A 26,067-nucleotide genomic window follows, 5' to 3' on the forward strand; every position below is an offset into this window, starting at 1 on the left:
ATTATTGCATTACAGAAGCTAGGCAACCGTTTTCTTATCTTATATTGATCTATTTTTTCACTGTCCAACGGCTGACATTAAAGACTCAATATCCGCCACTCTGCAGAGTTTGCAATACCATAGTACCATCTGTTGTACTTATAGGAAGTTACTGTAGTTAATGCTGGTTCCTTAGAGAACAGATGCTGAGTATTCAGTGGTGCTTACAATCTTGTGAATATAGACATAGTGAAACTTCCTTTAGAGTAAAGTAGAATGAAACGCATAGGACATTTCAGTAAATTGTGATGTATAAATAGCAGTTCTGGTTTTAATGACGGCTGATAGAATGAAGTTCTTCTGTGACACAGTGATGTCATTATACAGATTCTACTCTGTATATGTGACCATATCTCATGTACAGTGGTCTCCATTTTTTTTTTTAAATCAGCATTTGTAAACTTCAGTACACAGCGATATCTGAAATTATCTTCTTCTGTTTCATATTTATCTAGGGCCTTCCATCTCCATGGCACTAAAGAGAAAACAGAGATAAAGCTCCTTACTCTGAATAGCTGAGGCCTTGATCCTGCCATCTGGTCCCTGTGGACGCTAACACTAGTCCCAAACCTCAGTGAAGTCCGTGTGTAGGGCTTGTGGGGCTCCATGTGGGCACAGGCATCCACCCACCCTGATCAGATTGATGGATGGGGTCCTCTGTTACATAAACGTAGGACATTATGACAACACATAAGAAAGAGTGAAGATAGCGATGATGGTTACAAGACATAAAGATCATGCAAATTGTATATTTTGTCTGAAGCTTGAAAGATGAGAGTATTAAACTGGAGAATAAGATGGAGAAAAGAAAAGAAGCACAATAGCACAGGAGTAGAGGTTAGTGGTGGAGAGCTATGTAAAGGAAGAGATATTTTTCAAATGGGGATTTGAAGGTAGATGGGAGAGGATGTTTGGTGTAGTGGGAGAATAAGGATGTTGCAGGCATAGGCAGCAGATGATAAAAAGCCTGAAGGTGCAAGTAGGAGGAGATAAGTGGAGCATCAGGGTAGGAAGTAGGTAGAAAGAAGTTGTTGATATTTAGGCTGGGGCAGAGCAGTGCTGTGCCTTCAATATCAGGATGAGGAGTTTTAAAGAGATGAGGAGCCGTAAAAGGATTTAAGAAGGAGGCTGATACGGTCCGAGAAGTGGGAAAGGAAGATCATTTATCCAGCAGGTAAAATAAAGAGGCACAAGGTAAGAGACCGAGAGAAGGGGTGTTTACAGAGATTGAGATCAGAGAGAACTGGCGTGTGAGCCAAGATTTTGGCAGTGTGGATGGACAGGAAGCAACAGATGTTAGAAATGTTAGAGGGAGTAATATAGTGACAATATTTGGCAAGAGCATGGATAACCAAAGACAACCAGTGTCATATGAGTTTGAAGGAGTGGGAGAAGAGAGGAGCTGTTAATAGCGAGGAAGGGGGACTCTGTAGAGAGAATGATGAGAGGGTTTGCTTTATCCATGCTAAGTCTGAGGAAGCGGAGGGACATCCCAGAGGAGATATTGGAGACACAGGAAGCAATGTAGCCTGGGCAGAGACACCACAATTTCCCCATATACTTAGAATAGGAAATAGCTGTGGTAACCATGAGGTATCTGTGGTCATATGTCAATTCATCATTTTAATGGTGACCACTCTTGTGTATTTGTCTATGAAAAAGAGATCACGACAACACCTGTCACACTTTGGCCCATAACGCTCTGAAATATCATCTGTGATGCAGATATCCTGTCATGTTGCATGAGTAAAAGGAGGGAGTTCAGTGTTTCTGTTACTGTTCATTTGGCTATAGATTGTGCAGAGTTAGTCTATTTTTAGTCCAGTATGGGCCAGAGACTGAAACACTTCTTATTAACATCATTGGCATGATTCATTGAGTAACGATCAGGCCCATATTAGCAATACGTTGACTTTAACTTGTAAGGAAAACCTACTTCAGCAAAGGGAAGAGGATGATGTAGCCAAAGATAAACGATATCTGGTATATTTAGAATATAGAGGTGAAACATAAATATTAATTACAGAAGTTGACTTTACAAACCCTTTAGGTCGGCGGAAGGGACTCGGTAGTGTAGACACCTACATTATTAACTCGACCTAATGTGGCATATGTCGACCTAACTTTGTAGTGTAGACCAGGCCTCAGACAGGGAGGCTTGGCTGAGTGGAACACTGCAGGGATTCTCTCTCGGGAGAGCTGACTTGGGGCTCTTGGAGATGAGTCATGGGGGAAGAAAGTGAAACTGGGAGCAATCAGGTGGCTGGCCTGGATACTGGGGCCCTGGAACAAGGGGAGAAAGTGTAAGGGGGCAGACGGTTAATGACTCTCCAGTGAGTGAGCTGGAAATGATATCCCAGGAGTGGGCATGAAAACTGTTGTGAACTTGTTATATTTTGGGACAATGGTTTTATCATGAGGGTTCTGTGGGCTGTTGGACATGTACAAGAATAAATACATTTTCCACCAGCAGACTTTTGAACTGGACATTGAGAAAGACTGTGTTCCTTTCATGGGAGGAAGAAAGGAGAAATGGAGGCAGACGTACCTGTCATGGTGCGGCCTGTTGCATGTGGGTGCCCCAGACAGGGATGCCTTGTCACAAGGGAAAGCCTCCTCTCCCCTAAAAAATAAAATAAGGACACCTTACAAAGTGCCCTGAGGGTCAGTAAAGTTAAGGGCGAAAGTAAATTCAGGAGTCAATGGTCCTCAGCTGCCAGGATCAATAAGAAAATGGGGGTTGCCACCAGGACACAAACCATAAAGAGATTTAACAATTAGAAGAACTGATCTTCATTTGCACTCCAAAACAAATTGGAATCCAGTAGAATCTTGGAAGAGGTGTAATGTGATTCATATGTCAGATGTATGTATGGTGAATATAAATGTACATTATTGAAATAGTTTGATCTGTAGCCATTTACATCAGATGAGGATCTGACCTTACATGTGTAGCATCACTAAGTGGGCAGCTGCCTTCTGCACTAACCCCCAGGTATTTAATTGCAGCTTTATAGATATCACAAACAGAGACTTTAGGACCATGCCTTCCAGTTTGTCTCTTAAAAGTCATTTTTGTTACAGTTAGAGACTTGAAAATTTCACCTCTGCAGTTTCTCACTCTTGGCACTACAGTTACTATCCACCCAGCATATGGAGATTGCAGAGGACTAGGGTGACCAGATGGGATGAAGAAAATATCAGGACACATGGGGGGTGGGGGGAGTCCTGCTGGCGGAGGAAAAAAAAAAAAGCATTGCGTCCTGGAGTCCCGCTGGCAGAGAGAGAGAGAGAGAGGAAAACAAAAAAGGAATCCTGGAGTCCCGCCAGCAGAGTTGGGAAGGGGAAGGCGGAGTCCCGCCGACGGAACAAAACAAAACAGGAGTGCGAAATATCGGGACAAATTGCGTCCCAACCGAACATCGATCGGGACGCGGGACAAATGCCTAAAAATCGGCACAGTCCTGATTTTATCGGGACATCCGATCACCCTACAGAGGACCCACCTTGGAATTTGTCAGTTAACTGTAGGGATCACTTTTAAATGCTGTTCGGCATTTCCTATCTGATGCTGAGGATGCTGCTCCATGTTACTCAAAGCCAAATTCAGCCCTGGTGTAACTCCATTGTCTTCAGAGTAGTCGCATTTGGTTGAACCAAGGTTGAATCTGGTTTCAGGAGTGGAAATTGCACTCAAGCTCTAACACCCTACAGAGAAATTCCACCAAGATGCCTAGTTGTCCCTCACATTGTCTTTATTTTTGGATAATCAGCAGTCACTGGAGCTTGATCCTCCAAACACTTTTATGCCATTGTTGTCTAGATGAGTGTGACTGGTCGCAATAAATCATCTTAGGGTGCCCCTCCCAAGAACCTCTCACTTTGGAGGGGTCTTGTCACTAGAGCACTTCCTTCCCAATGCAGAGTTCTGCTGCCTAGAAATGTGCTGTTAATTCAGAGACACAGCAGTGCAGAAGAGATCAAAAGCACAACAAACATTTTTTTCTCCATAACTTCCAGGCGCAGGATTTCTTGGAATCAGAGTTCGATGGTTAAATAAAGATGTGTATTTTCAAATAATTCTTCTCTAAAGTTATCCTGAGAAATCGGATGCAGGGAACTTTTGTGTCTTGGTTTTTGTTAGGCATTATTATTACCTTGACTTTGTTACTCAGTAAGTTTGTGTTTAAATGTTGCATCTGTTTGGTGTTCCTATAGTAACAAATGGACATCTTTTGGCTTTAGCCTGGTATTTATCAGCACAGCTGTATGTTAGTCTGAAGGGAAAAGCATTACCTGGATTAATGCCAGACTTACTATGGCAGCCACTAGCTTAACTCCTTCGACTGTATGCTGAGACACTTGGCTAAATATTAAGTATGGGAATGTCTAACACTACATTTTTTTTTAAGGTAGCCTCAGTCTCAGGGTACTTTCTCTTGCCTTTTGTCCTTTAAAGAAAGGGAAAAAAAAGCATAGCTGCAGTGTGCATCAGCTTCTGCATCTTGCTGTATATTGAAAGGGGACTTTTTGGAATGGTCTTCCACCCAAGAATAAGCAAATATGTGCTTAACATGCGTCACACTCATGTTAGTGAGTGATAGCTTTGATGCAGTAGATGAAATTTTTTTTCCCCAGTAAAAGTGATTCACATTTTGATGGCTATGATTTTATTCTGTGGCTGCTTAGTTTATTTTAAAAATTGATTACTTAATGCAACCGGAAAAGTAAAAAAGAGAAAATTAATTTATTATAACAATTCAAAGTTTAACATCATACTAGGATTTTGACATAAACCAGAAAGGACATCTGAGATGAGGCCGTCCTTAACTCATCTTATTGTGCCTACATATTATAGCACATCTGTTATGTAAAATTGCCTATTACTGAGACCCTTGTAGGAACAACAGACACTATTAAGTTCAGTGTGGTTTCACTTGCTTGCACCAAGGTTGAATTTGGTCTCAAGAGTGGAAATTGTGCTCAGGCTGAAATGTGCAGAGTGAATTAAGGACAGATCTTTAACGATACAGTACTTGTCTTCGGTCCTCAGCATTATTTTCACTTGACTTTATGGTAAAGGCCTTTTTTTAAGCTTCCTTGCAGGGAAAAAAGATTAAAAGCAAGGGGCTAGGGAATCAGTCACACAGGTAATAAATTGTAGCTATAAATTTATCTCCCCTTATAGGATTAATTAATTCATTCCCTTTCTGAGCCCCAGCTTTGGGGAAATCTTTCTAGCTTTTCGAAATGGGATGGATCTGAGTAATGTAAGTTTAAAGCATATGTTGACAGCAAGAGATACCTGCTCATGTTTACATAGTTAAGCTCCTGCTTTCTGAATTCCACATAGTGGCTTTATTTCTGAACAGAAACCCTATTTTCTCTATCCATAAGAAAAAAATATACAGTGAGATACGTTGTGAAACTCTTCATACTAAACCAGAATGTGACAAAGATTCTGTGTCAGGTTTGTGATTTAGTAGTTGAAGCTGTTTATACAACTGTTTCTTTTGCCACCTAGGCTTATGTCTCTATTTGAATATGTCTCTATTTATAGAATACCTAGTACTAAGCTCTTCACACTCAAATATCCAAAGCGGGTCATACTTTTGACAAAGGATTATCCAGTCCAGAGAAATTAGCTTTCACCTCTGTTAGAGTTTCTGTTTGTAGATCTTTGATTTCAGGCTTCTGCTGATGCACAGTCTCTGTGTAAGTACGTTTAATTTGGTTATTTTAAGTAATTAAATAGTCTTACTCTAAAGCTGCTGTGATGTATGTCCAGGACAGTTTATTCTCTGGTTTTTGGCTGGATTTATTTTTATAAATCCCTAATCTAACTTGCTTATTTTGGGCTAAACTGTGCCTTTGTCCTGGCTTATGCAGCTATAGTGAAGAGTGAGGAGGAGTAAGATCTTAATTTCCCCAGTACTCATTTCTCCCTACTGTTACTCACACCTTCTTGTCAACTGTCTGTAATGGGTCACTCTCTTACCACTTCAAAAGTTATTTTTCCTCCCTTGGTATCTTGCTGTTAATTAATTTATCTCGTTAGACTTACCTCACACTTGGTAAAGCAACCCCCATCCTTTCATGTATTTATACCTGCTCCTGTATTTTTCACTTCATGCATCTGATGAAGTGGGTTCTAGCCCACGGAAGCTTATGCCCAAATAAATTTGTTACTTTCTAAGGTGCCACAAGGACTCCTCATTGTTTTTGCTGATACAGACTAAAGAGAGGAGCTGTGTTCTTCAGAGAGGTGTATTCTTACCCGAGCTATTGCTGGAGTGGGTAGCTATGAACTGCCCCCTACACTAGCTTGAGCCTAAATGCTTGATCCAGCCCATTAATATTAAAGAACATGGTGCTAGATCAGCAGATGGATGGAGCTACATCATTTAACCCCAATTAAGGATTTGGCCCGTGATGTTCTTGTTTGAAATTAATCCATACATGCTATTTTATTTTGAAAATAAACAAACAATTTATTTATATAAAGAAAATGGCCCAAAGCAACATACAGACAGAAAATGTTTTATTTAGAGGAAAGAATTGTAAAGCCATATTCTAAATGTTTCATGTGATTATCATAGTTCTTTGTTTCAGGGTTGGATTGATTTCAGAATTAATTTTACCCATTCAGGTTACAGATTGATATATCGAATCCTTCAGTACTGGAGTTCCTGGATGGGGATGAAAAACACAGTGTACAGTAACCAGTACCACGTATTTCCATGCCTTCAGCAGGTGTCTAAGCTCTTAATTCCAGTTTGAATTTTTTTTTATATGTAACTTAAAGGTTGGTGGTTCTTATAGTGATTGTTCTTATGGATTCTTTTTTCCGATGCACATGCACCATAGAACAGATTCTTTTTGGCCACACCTGCGCCCTGGAAATCCTGGCACCCCCCTTCACCACCACCCAAGTACATAAAGGGCAGAGCTGGCCCAATGGAGCCTCAGTTCCTTCTTACCATCCATGGCAGCGTGATGGAACCTCTGTAGTGTCCCCTTACTCGGTGCACTGTGCAATCTCTTGTTAGGCTAGTTAGTGGTCGCTAACTCATGGTTTCTATAGTTAGTGTAGTTAGTATCATTTTAGTTGTTTGTATCATGCCCACTAGCGCAAACAAAAAAAAAAGGCAAAACTTCTAACAGACTTGAAGATATCCCTGATACTGTGACCCAAGCTGCTATGGCTGAGTCCTGCTGTATTGTTTTGAAGGGTCAGAAGAGTGAAAAATATTATAAACACTGGCATTGTTCAACATGAAAACAGTGATAGAAAAGTTTGGGGTTTTTTTTCTACAGAGACCGTGGTTTATATGGCTGCTTGGAATACATCCAAAAGCATTCATTCATTGCTCAAACGCAAGAAAGAACAAGAAATCAAAACGAGCATTTATATTGAAACTAAAACTGAGTAGTTATGCAAAACAAACTTAATAAAAGCCTATTAAAATCTCTCTTCTTTTGGAGGCAAAATATCAGTCTCTTTTTTTTCATTAACACACTTTTCTTTGGTGAAAAGGAAAGGGTTAATTTCACTCTGTCTTGCTGTCTGAAGTACATTCACATCTCTTGTTTTTAACAGACAGGCACAAGGTGAGGAAATACATGATAGAACTGGTGGGGGAAATATGACTTTTGTTGATGTTCTTGGAACACTGGGTGGCTGGTCAGTAATGAATGGATACTTTAGGCTGGCAAGTCGGCCATGGTATCTGTTGCTTGGACCCAGACTCACATTACAGTCAAGGACATCATCTGATTTGGGTCGTTTCTCCTCAGACAAGGCAGGGGCTGGATGTGGTAATACGTGTAGTGCAGTTGATTGCAGAATCTGTTGAAAAGCTGAGTGGGAGAGGGATTAGGAGGAAGAAAAATAGTGCAGCTGAAAGTAACACAAGGGGGGAGGATGACAGAAGAGGATCTTATGTGCCTCTGCAGTGCTGACAATTGAGTGTCACCACTTATGGGCTTGAGGACTGGATGTCATGAGGATATGATGAGTTTCAGGACTCTCAGGTGAAAATCAAGTTCCTTAAACAAGAGCAAGGCCTGCTGACCTTCCTCTCGGGAAGAAAACCCTGCGGTCTGGTCTGCTGTTTCTGCTTGGGATCAAGGACGTTGAGATGAGATGCGATAAGCTGAGCTGGAAAGCCATGCTGCTTTTTTCAAAATCTCCTTTTAAGGACCCCAAAAGGCAGGAGAGGGAAATGGGTGGTGTAGTTCATCCCCTTGTTATTTCATTCAATTAAATCCATTTCTGTAAGGCCAAACTTGGTATAGATGACGTTAAGTCCAATCTCCACATAGTCCTTGACCCCTGTCAGTAGGCCTTTTTGTTTGGACTAATTCAGCCTCTGTCTGGTTTTCTTGCACCTGTTTATAACATTCTTTTTTTAAAATAGCTTGACCTATTTTCATGGTTAATTTCCAAGCAGGAAAAAGTTATAGACCAGTTGTCACAACAGTCCCCAGGATTTAAAATTTGCCCCTCTTGAAGGCTGCTATCAGATGAATGATGAGCACTTTAAGTGCCTCTTTAGTCTGGGTAAAGGGGCACATTCCTGATGTGTTCAGTTGTTGTTCCTTCTCCAAAAAGACACAGAAAGTGAGGAAGGCCTACTTCAGGGTCTTTCTGCTGGAGCACTCAAAGGCCGGGGGGGTTGATTCCAGGTTTGCTGTTACATGCCTTTCTCATCTCATGGGCACCGTGGCTCACGTAGGCCTACCCACCAATCCTGTTAATATTAAGAATCTTGAGGAAACTCAGACAAGATTCAGTTGCAGTGATCATGGCAGCCCCAGAGAGTTCTGGTACTCAGAGCAGGTGAATCTGCCTCCTCACAAACTCTGCTCACACTACCTGCTCTATTTTATATCGTTTAGTAAAATGGATGTTCGAAAATACACCTGGATCCAGTATCATTACATCTGACAGTCTGGATGCAGGCTAGATAGCTGCCACGAAAGAAGTTGTTCAGCTGATGTCCAGACATCTTGCTGCATAGTGGAAAAGCATCTGCTAGACTCTCTTGTGTGGTTATGCAGCAAAATACAAGAGATTTTCTATTTGGGAAGTACAGCGTCCCCTCTGTCCCTTGGAAGCACCTGTTTCTGCTATTCTGAATGATCTGCTAACCCCAAAATATTAAGGACTATCCATCAACTCCCTAAGAATACATTTAACAGCAACAGCAGCACATCCTACTCCTATTCAGGGCTGTATCATATTTTCCCATCCTACAGTTTCTAGATTCCTAAAAGTTCTCATACATGTGTTTCCTTATTCTGGGAGCCACCCCCTTCCTGGGACCTCCACAGTGTTATCTGGCTTAATGGAACTTTCCTTTGAGCACCTAGCAACCTGCTCTTTTTACCTATGAAGACTAGCTTTTTAGTAGCCATGATATCAGTTTGGGGAATTCAGGCCCTTATGGCTGGTTCCCCTTACGCATAGTTCCATAGAGATAATGCGACTCTTAGGCCGCACCTCAAGTTCCTGTCTGATTGTTTCTGATTTGTATTTAAATTTTTTGGTTCACCTCCCAGTTTCTTCCCCAAACCACTCAAACCAGGCGAAAGCCAAATTGCAGTCCTTTAACGTGAGCAGGGCTATTTCATACTAGCTGGACAGGTCAAGACCCCTCAGGAGCTCCTCTAGACTGTTTGTAGCCTTTGCAGACAGAATTAAGGCTCAAGCTACTTTCACCCAAATGTTGTCTGAGTGGGTATCTAACTGTATTAGATCCTGTTATGAGATAGCCAGGTTAGATCTAGCTATGCAGGTTAGCAACCATCCTGTCATGGTTCAGGCAGTTTCTGTGGCTTTTCTAAGAAGTATGCCTTTTTCAGAAATTTGCTGGACAGCTTCACAGGGATCAGTCTACATTGTCACCCAGTACTACTACTTAACCGTGGCAGGATCAGGATCAGATGCCCCCATTTTGTTACAGCTGTCCTACGGTCCTTGTTTACATAGGGCTCCTATCATCTGCTTTCTACCTATGAGGTCACTGCTTGCTAGTCACCAGAACTGGGATCCATGAGGCCAATCACTTGACGAAGAAAGAATGGTTACTTATCCGACAGTAACCATGGTTCTTCAAGATGCGTTGTCCATGTGGATTCCAAAATCCATTCTTTTTCTGCTTCCACAAAGTCCTACAGATACAGGATTCAGTACTGGCAAAGGAAATGAGGGATGATTGGGTCCACTCTGCCCTGTATGCCCTTGCGTGGGAAGGTGCAAGGATCCAATGGACATTGCTAGCCAAAATATCTGATCTCATTTGCACAGGATACATACTCACCAGAAGCGGAATCCATGTGGACTAAACATCTCAAAGAACCACAGTTACTGGAGAGAAGTAGCCATTGTTTGTTTAAGAAAGGGCCACTTTCATCTGATTGGCTAGAAATCATGCTTTGCTGCAATGTCTGATGGAGATTGAGAGCAGATGATTCTCATGCCCTGGGTATTTCCTGAGACATTTCTCCTATTTTCGGGTTGAATATTTAACGCTCAAAAATGAGACATTGATAGGACTAGCTAGAGCAGGGGTCTCAAACTCAAATGACCCCGAGGGCCGCATGAGGACTAGTGCATTGGCCCGAGGGCCGCATCACTGACACGCCCCCTTGCTGCCCCTGGCCCCACCCCCAACCCACCCCTTCCATGAGGCCCCGCCCCTGCCCTGTCTCTTCTCCACCTCCTCCCCTAAGCGCGCGCGCAGTTTTAATAAATATATACACTCAGTAATGCACCTCACTCAAAGGACAAAACACGCACTTAGATTTACTGCCTAAGGCTCTGGGAGGGAGTTTGGGTGGGGGAGGGGGTCTGGATGCAGGCTCTGTGCTCGATGCAGGCTCCAGGCTGCGGCAGGTGGTGGGGGTGCAGGCTTTGGGACGGAGTTTGGGGATAGGAGGGAGTGCAGGGGTGAGGGCTGTGGGGCTGAGGGTGAGGGGTACATGATGCAGGAGGGGGCTCAGGGCTAGGGAAGAGGGTTGGGCTGTGGGGTGAGGGCTGTGGATGAGGGGTTCATGATGCGAGGGGGCTCAGGGCTAGGGAAGAGGTTTGGAGTGTGGGGTGAGGGCTGTGGATGAGGGGTTCATGATGTGGGGGCGCTCAGGGCTGGGGCAGAGGATTAGGGTGCGGGGGGATGAGGGGTTCATGATGTGGGGGCGCTCAGGGCTGGGGCAGAGGATTAGGGTGTGGGGGATGTGGGCTCTGGCTGGGGCTGAGGATTAGGGTGCAGGGGGATGAGGGGTTCATGATGTGGGGGTGCTCGGGGCTGGGGCTGAGGATTAGGGTGCGGGGGGAATGAGGGCTCTGGCTGGGGCTGAGGGTTTGGGGTTGGAGAGGCTCAGGGTAAGGGCAGCCTGCCTTGCCAGTACTGGCGGAGGGCAGGCACTAGGACCCTGCACCCTAATCCTCAGCCCCAGCCAGAGCCCTCATCCCCCCGCACCCTAATCCTCTGCCCCAGCCCTGAGCGCTTCCCTTCCGGCCCGGCCCGGCCCCGGCCCCGGCCCCGGCGGGTCCCGCTTTCCCCCCCCCCCTTACCCGAGCGCGTCTCCGGCGGTCCCGCTCAGAGCCGCGTGGTGAGGGGGCGGGGCTGGGAGCTCCACGCCGAGCGCAGCGCTCAGCCCAGAGCTCCCAGCCCCGCCCCCTCCCCACGCGGCTCGGATCGGGGCGGGGCTCAGGCGCTCGGACGGAGACTTGGCGCTCTATGCGCCGAGGCTCCAGGAGAGGGGCGGAGGCGGGAGCCTCCGCTTTTCTCTTGGGGGCCCCTGCGGAGCTCCCTTGGGGAGCTCCGCGGGCCGCAGGGAAGAGCTCCGCGGGCCGCATGCGGCCCGCGGGCCGCATGTTTGAGACCCCTGAGCTAGAGCCATGCAGCTTTGTTATGGCATCTCAGTACTGACCTCCAGTTTGCTATTCCTGTCCCAAGTCATGCCTAAGCAGAGAGAGACTGCCATTTGTGCAAAGTTTGTGTTATGAGCAAACATCCACTATGCACTAGGTTGAGAGCAGCTCTGGGCAGGAACTTTGTTGAGCCCTTTGTGTTTAACAAATCATCCTCATCATTTTATCACAGTAAAGAGTTCAAAGGATAAGTGTAATAACCTGGTGTACTATTATGACCTCTCAAACATTGAAGCTGTGGGTATGAAGTGCTTCTCATGATTAGACCTACTCAATGTTGAGGATACTCATCATCATCTTGTTGCAGGATTAGGCCTTTAGCGTATGTATACACTACTATTAAACTCCCACAGCTGGCCTGTGTCTGTCTAATCAGGCATGCAGGGCTTGGGCTAAAAGGCTGTTTAATTCCAGTCTAGTTGTTCAGGCTTGGGCTGGAGACCTTTGAGAGCTGAATGTAGAGATGAAAGAGGAGGATTTCCCGCCCCCCCATATCATATTTTAGCAGTTTTAAAGAGAAAAGACATCCTGGTTTGGGTTATAAAGGTAATAATTGGAGATATACCAATCTCCTAGAACTGGAAGGGACCTTGAAAGGTCATTGAGTCCAGCCCCCTGCCTTCACTAGCAGGACCAATTTTTGCCCCAGATCCTTAAGTGGCCTCCTCAAGGATTGAACTCACAACCCTGGGTTTAGCAGGCCAATGCTCAAACCACTGAGCTATCCCTCCCTCCTTTGGGTTGCCCCCAAACCATTCTGAATACAAGAATGCCCTTTGAAGGGAATGGAAACTCAGACATCATGAATCAGAACTTTCTCTGTGGTGCTTAGTGAATACATTTCTAGTGCTATTTGGCAGCTGCAGATATGTTTGTGGAAAGAAAAAAAATCAAATATTGATGGGGATTTGGTGCCAGCCACTATGTTGTGGTTTACTTAAGAACCACACGTGAGCAGCACACGATTTGTGTCTTTAGGCTCTGTACCTTCTAAATACAGACCCGGCATCAATCATCCTGCTTTCACACTCTGAAAATGTTCTATCGGCACCAAGCTCTTTTGCTGTTAACATCCTGTAAACTTCGGTTTTTGGGACATCCCCATCAAAATATTCATTGGCCTGTCTAAATTTGGACTGATAGCAACCTTATATTAGGTTGCAAAAATGAACATATATTAGTATTTATATAGATAAGAGGTGCATTTTGAGCAAGGTAATATTTATATCATTTATATCAGGGGTAGGCAACCTATGGCACGCGTGCCGATTTTCAGTGGCACTCACACTGCCCGGGTCCTGGCCACTGGTCTGGGGGGCTCTGCATTTTAATTTAATTTTAAATGAAGCTTCTTAAGCATTTTAAAAACCTTATTTACTTTACATACAACAATAGTTTAGTTATATATTATAGACTTATAGAAAGAGACCTAAAAATGTTAAAATGTATGACTGGCACGCAAAACTTTAAGTCAGAGTGAATAAATGAAGACTCGGCACAGCACCCTGATTTATATCCTTTGAGAGCAAGCCGTATTTTCCGTTTTTCCTTGCCATTTCCTATACAATGTATAGGAAAGTTTTTAAGGAATAATGCAAATATGGAGGTAACTTTGTCTGAAACAAAACTGACAAGATTTTAAGAATTGCCAGTGTAATGAAACTTTTTTTTGTTTGCTTTGTCTTTTAATTGCTTTTTAATGTAATGAAGTAAACAGTTAAGCATAACACCATAGCCTTGAAGTGTTTTTTACCAGCACAAACAGGTTTGCAGATATAGTTCAGCATGCAGATTAGGGTCTTCATTCTGTGTTCTGTCATTGTGTACCAGGAGAGGGCACTGAGCTTTTTAAAAATGCTTCAGAAATTAATCTTCATTTATCTTCTGTTGAAAGTTTTACAGTCAAGATTGAACTTTTTACTGTCCCAAATACTGAGATTGAAGGCAATATAACTTAGTTTGAAATAAAGAATAATTCTTGTGGAGAGGCATTCCATAAAATCCAAATTCCTAGTGCTGTACAAAATTGAGGCTTACATCATGATATGTAAACATTTTCTAGAGTTTCTGAGGGAGAAAACCTATAGTAAGAGCTTGAGACTGACCTTTATTTAGGGAAAAAGTGCTATATCTCAGCATGTCACAAGGGCAGCACAATTTACAAATTACCCTGTTGCTTCTTACTGGGCACAGGGGCGGCTCCAGGACCCAGCACGCCAAGCGCGTGCTTGGGGAGGCATGCCGTGGGGGGCGCTCTACCCGTCGGCGGCTTGCCTGCGGAGGGTCCGCTGATCCCGCGGCTTCAGTGGAGCCGTGGGACCGGCGACCCGCAGAGCACCCCCCGTGGCATGCCGCCGTGCTTGGGGTGGCGAAATGTCTAGAGCCGCCCCTGACTGGGCAAAGCTGTATGTATACTCTGGCTGTGGGTGGAGTTTCCATGTCTAAGCTTCTGTCAAATATAGTCCATGTTCAACATATATCTGTGCCCATAGATGGGTCTTTATTTACATGTTTACTGGGGTATTTTTAGTGCCATTTGCCTTGTTCTGCCTATACCGACCAGGCAGCTTTTTTCTTCTAACACAGACCAGTATAGAAATTGAGATTGCCATTACGTTGCAAGCACAAAATCTTCTGTGGCTAATTGTGTTCATACTTGTTAGAAGTGCAGAGCTATTCTAAAGTACCTGTCGGCATACAAGAATAGTCCTGAGCCATATACCTGGGAAAGCAGTAGTGGTATGAGCACAAATGGGAATCAGAAAACCTTATTATTCCTGTCCCTTATACAGAAATTCAAGGAAGTCCTCTGTACCTCAGTTACTGTCTCTGTAAAAAGCAGGAGGTAGAAGCAGGGGGGAAGGATGATGCTTGCCTACATTTGTAAAGCACTGTAAGATCAGTGGATGAAAAGAGCTATACATTTGTATAGTAATATTTATTAATATTGTGGAGGAGAGACTGATGGTAGCCCCTCAAATCCACAGCTTGTTCCTCTTTGAGAGAGCAGGCTTCACAAATTAAAATTTCAATTTAGAATTGACTCCTAAAACTAGGAGGATAAATGGTACAGAGGATAAGGACCCTGAAAAAGAGATTCTACAAGTCTGACCCAAAAATGAGTGATATGTGAATTAGCTCCCACTGTGACGGGAAAAATATTTACAATACAAATTGTATGTAAATGCAAAATTAGGGTAGTGCCAAACATACAAGGCCACAGTCCACATCCTGGGTCATGTCAGAGTGTATGTGGGGCAAAGATAACTTTTGTGTCAGTTTTGCATCCCTCCCTCCCCCCGAGTTTGGCACCTGTCCAGTGCCTAAAGCAGCTGGATGGCTGATCTAAGTTGCTCCTGGCTGTCCACTGCCCCATGGGTCCATTCTGTTAGCTACCAATCATTAGGACATAAGACTCTCTGACCTCTTCCCCGTCTCATGCAGTCATGCCCCCTACATCACCTAGAGCGTCCCTTAGGTACAGGGAGTACTCAGGTAGCTGGTTAAACTGGCTTTCCAACTGCTTTGCAGTGCAAATAGCAGAATGTGTGGTTCAGGGTTATTCTCCAAAGTTATTCTGAACAGAATCTCTGGCTTTTACATTATTGCCAATAAAGAGAGATTTCTCTCCTCACTTAATTTAGAAGAAAGGGGAGATCGTGACAAAGAATATTTATTTTCCCTCTCAAGTGACAGAAGCTTAGCTTGAATTTGGGAAAAGATGATCACTAGAGCAATTAAAGTAAAAATACTTCATGCAAAAAGGAGTTCACATGTTAAGTAAATTACCATGTGCAGCAATTGGAACAACTAAGCAACAAGGATTAATCAGTTTTTATAAGAAAAACCTTAATTAAATATGGGGAAGTAGAACTGCCAACCCACCTCTCCATCCTATTCCCCCTGCACCCAACCCTGTATAGTTTGCCTGAGCTCCCTGCATTTTCCCAAGTTCCTATTTATAACTCTTTATGACAATGTGTTATCTGATGACTGTTGAGTTTCTTTATTACACTGCCTGTTACCAGTGGAGTTTTAGAATCTAGACTTCCCATATAGGAGCAGGACCTTTCAGGGTTAGAATCAACTGTCCTTTAATTTGTGTTTAGTTTTACGAAATGTCAGAACAAATAAGTATCTTGCATGTTGTGGAACCGGTATTGTACAGCTGACCATGCCATGGATCCTTGATATGCTACATCTACTCATAAAAACGGATTTGTGTATAGTGTTCTGAAGAGCAACACTTATGGCTTCTTTGGGGAGCGAGGGTGATTGGGGGGTCACTTTTCTTTTTTTGGACATTTGATCTGACTGTAGCTGTTGTTTTCAAATAGCAAGTAATTCAAATCACATGTTGATCATTGCAGTGGATGACTGTACTCCCATTTAGCACCAGTCCCTCCCCTCTATGCCTACCCAGCTTCAGAAACATCCAATTTCTCCTTTTCCTCTGCTGTGTTAGATGTTGCCTGTGGCAGGAGGCAGAGCAGCTGAGAAATCAGAGCTGCCTGCCAAAAGCCAGTCATGGCTCACAGCAAAAAAGAAAATACACACTCCCTTTTGGCAAATCAACAACCTCACGTCAGCTTTAAGGGCTTAAACAATATATGGGCTTGGCCCAGAAGGGTCCCTCCGAGTTCAACAATAAGCAGTCATTGAAACAGTGTAATTTTAAGGGGACAGCTACGTGTGCTATGCTGAGTGTCAGCGCAATGCAATGTCATTAGATTTCTATCTGTATAAGCTGGTGCTCAGTTGTGATCTACTCAGAAAATTTAGTTCCATCCTTGACATTTTATACCAATGTGATCTTCTTACCATGCCACTTCAGAATCATTTTCATGTCCATTACTGCAGGTGCAAAACTATATGTCTGCATGAAGCAACAACTGTTTTGCATAGATAGTTTGCATGGAGTTCATAGTCCTAGCAACATTAGTATTCCTAGAAAAATCCCATGACAATTGCCAGAAAAGACTGTATTTGCACTGCCTCTATGGCTATGTCTACTCTACCACTTATGTTCGCAAAACTTATGTCGCTCAGGGATGTGAATATTCCACCCCCAGAGTGAAATAAATTAGTCCGGCATAAGCACTAGTGTGTGCAGTGCTATGTCGGTGGCAGAGCTTCTCCCACCCAACATAGCTACCACTGCTCATTGGGGGTGGATTAATTATGTCGACAGGAGAATTCTCTCCCATTGGCATTGGATGGATACACGAGAGATCTTACAGCAGCGCAGCTGCATTGGTACAGCTATGCCTCTGTAAGCTCTCTAGTGTAGACATAGCCTTAGATACAGAACAAATCTTCCTTAATATCCAGTACTTTTGTCATTATTACAGTGTTTTGATGCTATGCTCAAAAATTGTAAACCCAAACTATTTTATGGGGAAAAAGTGATACATAAACATTTCATAATTAGTTTTTACAATGTGTTAATAGTAGTTTGTTAGGATTTTCAGAGTCTTGTCTTTAATACTTTTTGTAGCCAAAATTCATGAAATGTTTATACTGTGTGTCAAGGCACCTCTTTTCTCTTGCCAGACTTAGCGTTTCTCCCCTCTGGCGATGGTGGGCCTGGGGTAATCAGTCCCACTCAGGTAGGGTTTGGGGTTGGCTTCCCCCTTCGGTGCTCCCTTCGTTGTGTCTTCAGGGCAGGCCTGAGGTTAAGCCTAAGGGGGTGCTCCTTCCCCACTCAAAAAGGGAAATAGTCCTATAGACCCAAACAAAGGGTGATACCTTACCTGCCTCCTCGCTGGGATGGCATGTCATCCTGTTGTTTGTCCTGGGGTGTCAGTTGCCTCTGTTGTATTTTCCAACTCCTTCCCTTCCAATTATATAGAGTCTTATTATCGTATTTTATTTCCTGACATAAAGGCATGCTTCTGCAATCTTCTGTAATCAGCCTTTCATATCTTAACGTCTTCCTTCTCTGTCGAACTCGGCTATTTCCCTGTCTTAAAGTATTTAGTTTCTTACTATTTCTTGACTCTAATCCATTTTATTGTGTTCCATCTTATTGTGCAGTTCATGTAATATACCCCATTCATCTGTGTCCTATATAATTATAATTATTTACCTCATTTTCTCTTCAGACTAGAATTGCACTGAGAATGGCAACATCTGTATGGATCATTTCCCATTCATTCCTTTTACAAGATTGGGAGTTTGCTTATGTCATGTTAAGCTCTTTTTACAGCCTCTGGAGCAAGAATAAAATGGTAACAAGGCAGTCTGCCCTCTTTAAAGTAGTGCCGGTGGGCCCTGGCCAGCTCACCCCTGTTGCAAGGCATGTGCCCATAAGATAAATGTTCCAAGGGAGGATCAGGAGTTAAACTGGGAATGGGGGCCAGGTGTTTGTCAAGTGCGTATAATGCTCACCAGGTAAAAGCACTGTGTGGAGTTCAGTCACAGGGAGAGAGAGGGGGAAGCCTGGAGTCTTGAGAGACTTGGAAGGAGGCTCCCTGGAGGAGTACCAGAACCCTGGTGAGGGTGATCTGGGGAGGTCAGTGAGGACTCTAGCCTAGCCAGAAGAAGGAGTGCTGTCCCAAGGGAAGAAGATTACAGTGCAGCCCCAGAAAAGAGGGCAGTGGATACTAAGTTTCAAGGAGAAGCTGGGGGCTGGGTGAAGCCTGTCATAGTAAAAAACAGTCCCAGGAAGGAGGGCTATGATCACTTTGTCCCAAAAGAGAAGACATTTGAGCCCAGAAGAAAGTCAGCAAGTATAGAATGAGTCTCTGGAAAGGAGAAGCAAGGCATCTTGTGGCTACGGGGGAGGGGGCACAGATAGTACCATTATTTAGGGTTGACAGGGCTGGGAACCCGTGGTAGAGGGGTGTTTTCTGCTATGCTACCACTGAGGCAAAAGATGCAATGACTCCTGCTATTAAGGGGAGGAAGAAAGAACTCATCAGAGCTCCGGAGCTGGAAAAAGAGAGGTCAGATATTGTTGCATGCCTGGCACAGGTCAGGTATGGCAGACTAGTCGTTTCCTTTTGATTTTGATTACCTCAGAAAGGGTGGACTTTTGAAGCTGGAGGGTCAACTCACCTCAGCAAATGAACTGTGTTGGAGTCCAAGAGAGTCATTGAAAACCCAGGAGGGACCAAGAAGCAGGTTGATTCAGTACTGCACCATGCCACCGGGGGCCTGCTCTGGGACTGCACTCTACTACAGGCATTAAGGTTGGAGAGTTATGGAGCATCTATTCTTCCATTAACACACAGTAAGATTAGTAAGAGTTGTGGCATACATCACAATGATGATAATTAGTGAAGCCTTCAGTGGGCCTTATGTGGTTGTCCTGATTAAGGGAAATCATTTTTAAAAAAAGTCATTGGAAAAAATTACAGTTAGGGGGAACCCTGCACTGGAAATTCTGTGACACTAACTTCATAGTGTAGTCTTCCTTGTTACCTGAAAGGACAGGGTATATAGGCCAGATTGAGGGAGTGGGGTCTTGGAATCCCACAGAGTCCCTAGGATCTATGAGCTTCATTTCTGCAATTTCCCAGGCAGCCAGAAGCTGAAGGTGCCAGAGAACAGGACCTCCATGTTGTTTTCTGACCCATCCTTGCCTGCACCGCTCCTAAAGGAGCAAGAAGGGATAACTGTGTGGTATCAGGCATGGAAGGGTAGTTAATACTGCAGAGAGACACCTCTGTCTTAGTTTACTTACCTGTAAGGTGGAGGTAATAATACTTCCCTGGGGTATTGTAAGGATTAAGTAATTAATGTGTGCAATTTGCTTTGAGCATGGATAGCCCTAGATGTGCTCCATATTATTAACTGTTTTATTGTTTACTGGGTTATTGATTGCCTCTTGATTTCTTGTACTGGCTCTAAATTGAAGGGGTCCAGTTCCATCTCTGTTACTGATTTCCCACAGCATGCCAAATGCAAAAAAAGAAAAAAGCCCAGTTTTCTATTCCAAGGTCTTCTGTGTGTAAAAGGGTTATATAGATCTCTCTGTATGACTTGTCTTTGCTGTAATTCCTGTCAGTTGCTAGACAGGAAACATTCTCATTTTACTACTGATTTGTCTTCCCACCCTTATTTGTCCAGTTCATCTACCTTTTGCATCTTATTATAAACCTATGTCGTGAACTTTCTAGGGCAGGGACTGGCTTATTACTGTTTGTACAGCACTTTAATTGGGCCTACACATACCACCGTACTCCTAATAATAACCATAATAGTAATAGAGGGCTTTTATGATCTGGAAATATATTTGGGAGTTTGATCCTACAATGGATCTGCACGTGGAATGCCCAGTGACTTCTTTGGTTGTTCATACAGAGGTCTGCAAGGAGCCCTGATGGATTAGAATTTGGTTACCCGTGCTTGACCTTTTGCATATGGGTAGGGTATGTTGCTCAGAGCTTCCAGGAAGGGGAGCACATTACATGTGTATCTCTCTTCTTTTAGTAACACAAAGAACAATGTTTCAGCTCCCAGGCAAACCACATCAGGCCTCACCTTATGAAGAGAGGATGGATCATTGCAGCTTGGGGCTTCCAAAAAAATAAAAAAGAGGAATGACAAAGGGCTCCTCCAGGGCTCTGAGAAGGATTCTGTTGATCCTTATTCCTGGGGAGTAAGCAGTGGTGAGCTGGAGCCGGTTCCCACAGGTTCCCAAGAACCGGTTGCTAAAATTAGACCTCTGTGGAGAACCGGTTGTTAAAGGGCCTGGGAGTGGGCAAAGAACTCCGGTCTGAGGGCCGGACCATCCTGTTGCTCCCAGGATTCCCAGATGGGGAGGCTGAGGCTCCCCCTGCCCTTCCCCCGCTTCCCCCCAGCTGCGGTGTGGCCAGCCGCTGGCATCAGCTGGGCGGCTCAGCTGAGCTCCGGAGTTGTCCTGCTGCCACTTTTTGAGAGGCCCAGCAAGGTGTGTGTGTGTGGGGGGGGTCCTGCTGCAAGCTCCAGGGCTGGCCAGAGGGGAGAGGAGGGGGCAAGTGAGGCAATTGGCCCGGGCCCTGCAGGGGCCCCCGGCCCCACGGGTATGTCTCCCCCTGCCCCTCCCCCGCTCCCCCCCTTAAATCAGAACTTTTTATAGGGAACCGGTTGTTAAGATTTTGGCAGCTCATCACTGGGAGTAAGGGATCCTTCTGAAAACTGACTAACAGTGGCTTCTCGGCCACTGTGTAGACATACCCACACAGTGAGATTTTCAAAAGCACTGGTCATTGGCATAACTCTGTTCCCACTGTAGTCAATGTAAATTTCATCCTTGAGTAACGAGAGCAGAGTCAGGACAACTCAGCACCTTTGAAAATCCCACCATATATCAATTCTGCAAATGTTCTGATGCACACTTTCTCCCTGGTGCCCCGCTTCAGTAATACGACTGGAAGGTGGCGATTTCCATGGAAGGAAGGGAAGGATGAATCATGTTCCTTCAGGCCATGGGATGGATATGGGGCTGCTTCACTGAGCCTACTTCAGTCCAGTGAAGTAACTTTTGTAGCTGTAGCACTCCACTGTGGGGTAGTGAATACAGGCAAAATAGGGTTGTCGAGTCTCCGCGAATCAGAGGTTAATCTTTAATTATAGATTATGTCATGTGATGAAACCTCCAGGAATAGGTCCAACCAAAATTGGTAACCCTAGCAAATAATCATGGCTCCCAAACAACTTGCTGGGGATCCCTAGAGAGCTGGATGTGCATATCCTGTCAGGCCAACTGAAATCCTGCCCCCTCCAACTCAGCACAATTGCACCAGCTCCCTGCACCCCCTGAAGAGGCAAAATTTGGTCCACTGTGAATAACTGCAGCCTGTTTCAGTATGTAATTTCTGATATCCAGGGAATTTTGTGAGTAAACATTTTCTGGATTCCAGCTGAGGTTTCTAGTTACCATTCTTACATTTTACTGCCTCCATGACTGGAAATTTCTGACAGCTGTCTGCTTAAGAGCAAGTGGTAATCTCTCTTCTCCTCAGGCAAATTTGGCACCATGTTTATTTTCAGTATCATGTTTGTTATCATAGGACAAAAATCCTTGCATGTTATATTTGGCCGTCTACTGAGATGCAACGATCATCTTTCTTGGACCTGCGTGGGTAGAGTATTAAGTAACTTGCTCCATACAAATACAAACTAAGAGGAGCCCTGACCAACACAGTGTTGGTTGTCTAATAACTTAGGAGTTTTCATGTTGTTATGGTTCCAATATTAAGAATCTTTTTTCCACTGCAATGAACAAAGGGGCTTTTTCTGTGATACAAAGGTTGTAGGTAATAAAATGTGACTGTAGATTAAGGTAAACATTTACTACAATGCGTATTCTTTTGTCTCCTTGTTTCTTGTTTAGATTGAAAACATAGATGCATGTCTGAGTTTCTTGGCTGCCAAGGGAATAAACATACAGGGTCTATCAGCAGAGGGTGAGTCAATCTGTCATTCCAAAATTTATCTTGTAATGAGGGACATTCAATTTAGGTTTTTATCCTCCATTTAAAAAATATATACATCCAGGATCACTGGAGATTTAATAGGACTTGTGCTGTTGTGTTTTCCTCTCTTCTCCGCATCCACTATATGAAAGGTAAGTAAAATACATGCTGGACTCAATGCTTTTAACTCTTTTACTGTAAAAATAAACCATGGGAGGGAATTAAATTCATTCACTTTTTAAAACAAAACACACACACACCAAACAAACTAACCTTGCAGCTGAGTTCTAGAAATGACTCACTGAAAAACCAAAGCCTGTGTATTTATGGTTGTGACAAAAGCAAACTGTATCTGAAATAGCAGCATGTGAAAAAAGTATAGAATTAAATAACTACAGAAAAATACATCTGTAGTCCTGTGATGCAAACATTTGCTCACATGCATAATTTTACAAGTGCACTAGTCCCGTTGTGGTTGAAAAATAAAGTTATGCATGTGTGTAAATGCGTGTAGGATTGGGGCCTATATTTGTTACCACATTCATGATTAATTGCATCATTGCTAAAGAATCAGAATTTTAATTTTAAAGTGAAAATGGGCACATTAACACGTCATGACTTGACACTTTATGAAACTAGAAATGCTTTACCCGGTTTTCTTAAACAAATGTTTTAGTAGTTATGTCCTGAAACAAAATTTTTTGTTGTTTTTTGTTGGATGTCTATTGAAAGGTGTCAAGTTACATTTTTTAAAAGAAACTTCTGTTTTGCTGTTCTATTTATTTTTCTGTAGTATGTAAATTTTTACATTTGCCTCTGTAAGTGCATGTAACAATGAAGTGAATTCAAATGTTACAAAATGAAACAAAAATAAAAAAATTAGATGCTGCCCCCCAGTTAATCAGTCCACCCATCGAAAACATTTGTCCCCAACCACATTACATTAATAACCACCTACTGCACAGACTGTAGTGCCAACATGTCGTACATCAGGTTTCACCTTACTTTCACTTAAGTATGTTTGAAAAAGCAAGCAGGTGCCAACAACCAGAGTAAGCAACAGTTAAGTCGGACTCTGAACGTATTAGGTTACACCTACCTCAGTATTTCCCAGAACAAGAAATTGGATTTGCAAGTTCAGGTGAGACGACTTTATGGGTTTAACTTCTCAAATAAGTTTGCTTGCAAGCTTGAGTTTGGGGAGCTGGTTACTTTGCAAAGTTTTTGCATGCGTATGCATAACTTAGTTACCTATGTACTTAAAGCTGTGATTTCTCCCTCTCCGCTCATGTTGCTGCCTAAAAAGCAAGGTGAATTTGATAGCCTGTCTGATCATGTGATTGACAATTCTTAAAGAGAAGAGCTGCCAGCCCTCTCAGCTGGAATAGAAAAGCTTTTCTCTCTTGGCTTTGACTGCCTGGTTGCCAACAACCAAAATCTCCTGGCTGTAAGCATTAGTGTGCATAGCGCTGGGGGATTCCCAACTCTTCATGCCAAAAGGATAATTATATTCGGTTTCTAGCTGTCTCACACTCTTAATGAAAGACTAACTGATTACTGTACTTCAGGCATAAATAAACTCAGTGGATGAACAGTGACTACAAAATTCCCGGCTTCTTGCTACCAAAAGAACCCGAGTGAGAAAGTTTAGAAACAAGATGCATTTCTTTTAATTTCTAAACAATTGGGACATTAGCATTCCTTCCTTTTGGGGTTATACTGTGTTGTTACATACATTGATAATATGAGACACATACTTTGAATTAAATGTGTGTGAGAAAGAATTCCCCTTTAGGAGAAGTAGATTATTATCTGCAAAACACAGATGCCTTCCTGCAGCCTAAGGGTGTAAGAGGACAGCCAGTGTTGTTTAGAAGGAAGATCCTTAACATAAATATGGTTTAACTAGAAGTATTTTTATGGTGAGTTTGGTACTCACAAACTACTAATCCCTCCGAAAGTGGATTTTCAGTGGGGTAATAATTACCTGAAATAATTGCGTCCTCTAAGCATAAAGTCATATTTAACGTCATTTGTTTCAGTTTCAGGGTTTTCCACTGAAGTTTCTTTTCACAGCACTTCACATCTTACTAGACTCTGGCTGTGAACTTAAGACTCTTTTTTGACATGGTTGGATGGTAACCCCTGTAGCTTCAAGTCTGAAATGAAACAAACCATCTCCTATTGAAAATAAGTGATGTTATTAAAATATACCCCAGATAATCCACAGGGGATGAAATATATGGGGAAACTGTTGTGTACATAGGTTTTCTGACTGTAAAGTACATTCAAGTAATTTAATAAAGATATAGCATCAACCAGTTTCTAGACATAAGTGGCCAGCAACATTTGCAACGTCCACCAAATGCACCTTGCCCTACTACAGCATATTCAAATATGCCATATTGTAGGGAGGAGAGAGCTAGTGCAATTCTTGCTTCAAACTAAAGATGCCCTTTTGAGATTCAGGAAAGATCTTAAAGGCCTCCTTTCTCCCTCTCAGTCACCTTCATTTCATTTGCACCCAGGACTTATTGTCTGGGGCTCTCCCTCATTGCAATACATGAAGATTTAACTTCCACTTTAAAATGTTGTGGGTTTAAAAAAATAATAAGTTTATTCATCTTGGTAATGTGCAGAAAGCAGGGCAGCAGCCCATTAATACATGCAGTAGTATTCTGACAATATGATAACAGTTGGCTCAGTGTAAACAATCCTTTCCTACCGAGTGCCCTAAATTGGATTCAGACATAGGGAACAGAAGTCGTCTTCCCCTCCTAGGAGAAGCTTTAAGATAATGGGCCAAATCGTGTCTCCCATTTTCACCCAAATAGTCCCCTTATAATCAATGGGGCTACTCAATTGAGTGAAGTGAGTGGGATTCAGCCTAAAGCCTCTCAAAGTGAAAGCCCTGCATATCCGTATATGATGATAAAACAGAAAAGGTGAACCTGGCTGCTTCTGCACAATAAACTTCCGTTTTCAACCTGAATAAGAGAGAGAGATTCCCATGCACGTTTCACCTCGTGTAACTTTGTCAATATGTTACAAAATCCCAGACAAACCAGCTGAGGTGATGAGAAAACTGTCTTGAGTAAAATTCTTTACTCAGCTAACCTTAGAGGTCCATAGGCTCTCCCACCAGATCACAAACCACTCTCAGCAGAGCCCAGGTTATCCCATTCTCATGACATCTACTAATTCAGTATTTATATATGGTACCTTTCACAGTGACATAAGTCAGTCTCCAAAGGATACAACAGCGCAAACTTGATGGCAGCCAGGGGGATGCCACTAGTGGCTACCACTACAGTAGTGGAATGAATTACCTGTCTTACTCTTCCATGTAAGGGACTAAATATACTACTACTAAAAAGATTGAAATTTTTGGGCTTGAAAGCAACATTTAATTTAAACCTTACTCTGGGAGATGCATGTTAACCGTGACGGGAAGCAGTCATCTCATAAAAAAAATAAAAACATTGAACCCGGTTAAACAATGACATAACCAAACAAGCCAGTAAAGTGTTGGGCGCAGGTTGCTAAGATCCAGTGGGTCAAATGCAAATAATTGTATTTACTCCCTTTGCAAATGTTCAGCCAGGAGGAAGTAGGAGTTTATAATCAGTTCAGAATGGAAATATAAACTGAAGCCTCCTCTGGATTGCTCTAGAGTGCATCCATTTT

The 26,067-nt window shown here is 43.2% G+C and overlaps 1 protein-coding gene across 1 annotated transcript in view; it reads left to right on the forward strand.

Annotated features, from left to right (window-relative positions):
• The window catches only part of NAV2 (neuron navigator 2), a 674,749-nt gene that overhangs the window by 458,299 nt on the left and 190,383 nt on the right, over positions 1 to 26,067 (forward strand). Inside the window, exon 5 of the mRNA XM_045013837.1 lies at positions 22,299 to 22,371. Within this exon, the coding sequence (XP_044869772.1) occupies positions 22,299 to 22,371 (73 nt within the window). The remainder of the gene's footprint in view (positions 1 to 22,298; positions 22,372 to 26,067) is intronic.

The sequence above is a fragment of the Mauremys mutica genome, chromosome 4, assembly GCF_020497125.1.
Source record: "Mauremys mutica isolate MM-2020 ecotype Southern chromosome 4, ASM2049712v1, whole genome shotgun sequence".
Taxonomy (NCBI): Eukaryota; Metazoa; Chordata; order Testudines; family Geoemydidae; genus Mauremys; species Mauremys mutica.